Source organism: Egretta garzetta, unplaced genomic scaffold (genome assembly GCF_000687185.1).
Source record: "Egretta garzetta isolate BGI_Z169 unplaced genomic scaffold, ASM68718v1 scaffold637, whole genome shotgun sequence".
Lineage (NCBI taxonomy): Eukaryota > Metazoa > Chordata > Aves > Pelecaniformes > Ardeidae > Egretta > Egretta garzetta.
This window is the reverse complement of record NW_009260358.1, coordinates 273,962-274,582: the sequence shown is the minus strand read 5'-3', so window position 1 is coordinate 274,582 and position 621 is coordinate 273,962. Positions and strand designations below refer to the sequence as shown.

General features: G+C 52.0%; 1 protein-coding gene across 1 annotated transcript in view; it reads left to right on the top strand.

Moving 5' to 3' along the window:
• The window catches only part of CCDC39 (coiled-coil domain containing 39), a 22,586-nt gene extending 22,031 nt beyond the window's left edge, over nt 1–555 (top strand). Inside the window, exon 18 of the mRNA XM_035898443.1 lies at nt 20–555. Within this exon, the coding sequence (XP_035754336.1) occupies nt 20–252 (233 nt within the window). The 3' untranslated portion in view covers nt 253–555. The remainder of the gene's footprint in view (nt 1–19) is intronic.
• Nucleotides 556–621: the final 66 nt, after the last annotated feature.

Here is a 621-nt window from a genome sequence, read left to right as displayed (position 1 = left end):
CTGCGGGGTGGTTTGGCGTAAGCCACGGCTGGGCTCTGGTTTGCCCACGGGGGCCTCTGCCTGCTGCTGCCTCCACTTCTGTCTTTCAGCTCCTCCAGGAGTTCAGGCTCCGGCCGGGCCGCCTCGCTCAGCGTCCTAGAGCTGAGCCTGCCCTGCAGCGCGGGCGCGGCAGCGGTGGGGTCACAGCCAGCACCTCCCACCTTTGTAAAGGCAAGAGAAGGGCTGAAGGAACCGAAGGCTCCACCCTCGTGAAGGCTGCTTAATTGATTAATCGGTAACGTCGCTTATTTAGCAGGGGCTAATGGCAATCTCAGCGTTCAGGTCGATCGGAAAGGTCCTGTTTCAGCTTTCTTCTGCAATACGCAATAAACTGTCTAGGAGCAATGTTAAGCATACGTTTTATGTAATAAAATAAATTAACCTTTAAATTACTGTCTCATTTTGCTGTTGGAGAACTAAAGAGCCACAAAAGCCATTAATTTAGAATCCATTAATTCATTTTTCATATCCTGAAAAGGAAAATTATGTTAAAGCCATTAATTTAAATGTGGCTGAAGGAGCAGGGGGGCGCAGGCTCTGCCCAGCGCCTCTGAACGCCCTGAGCCCTGACGCCCCGGCGAC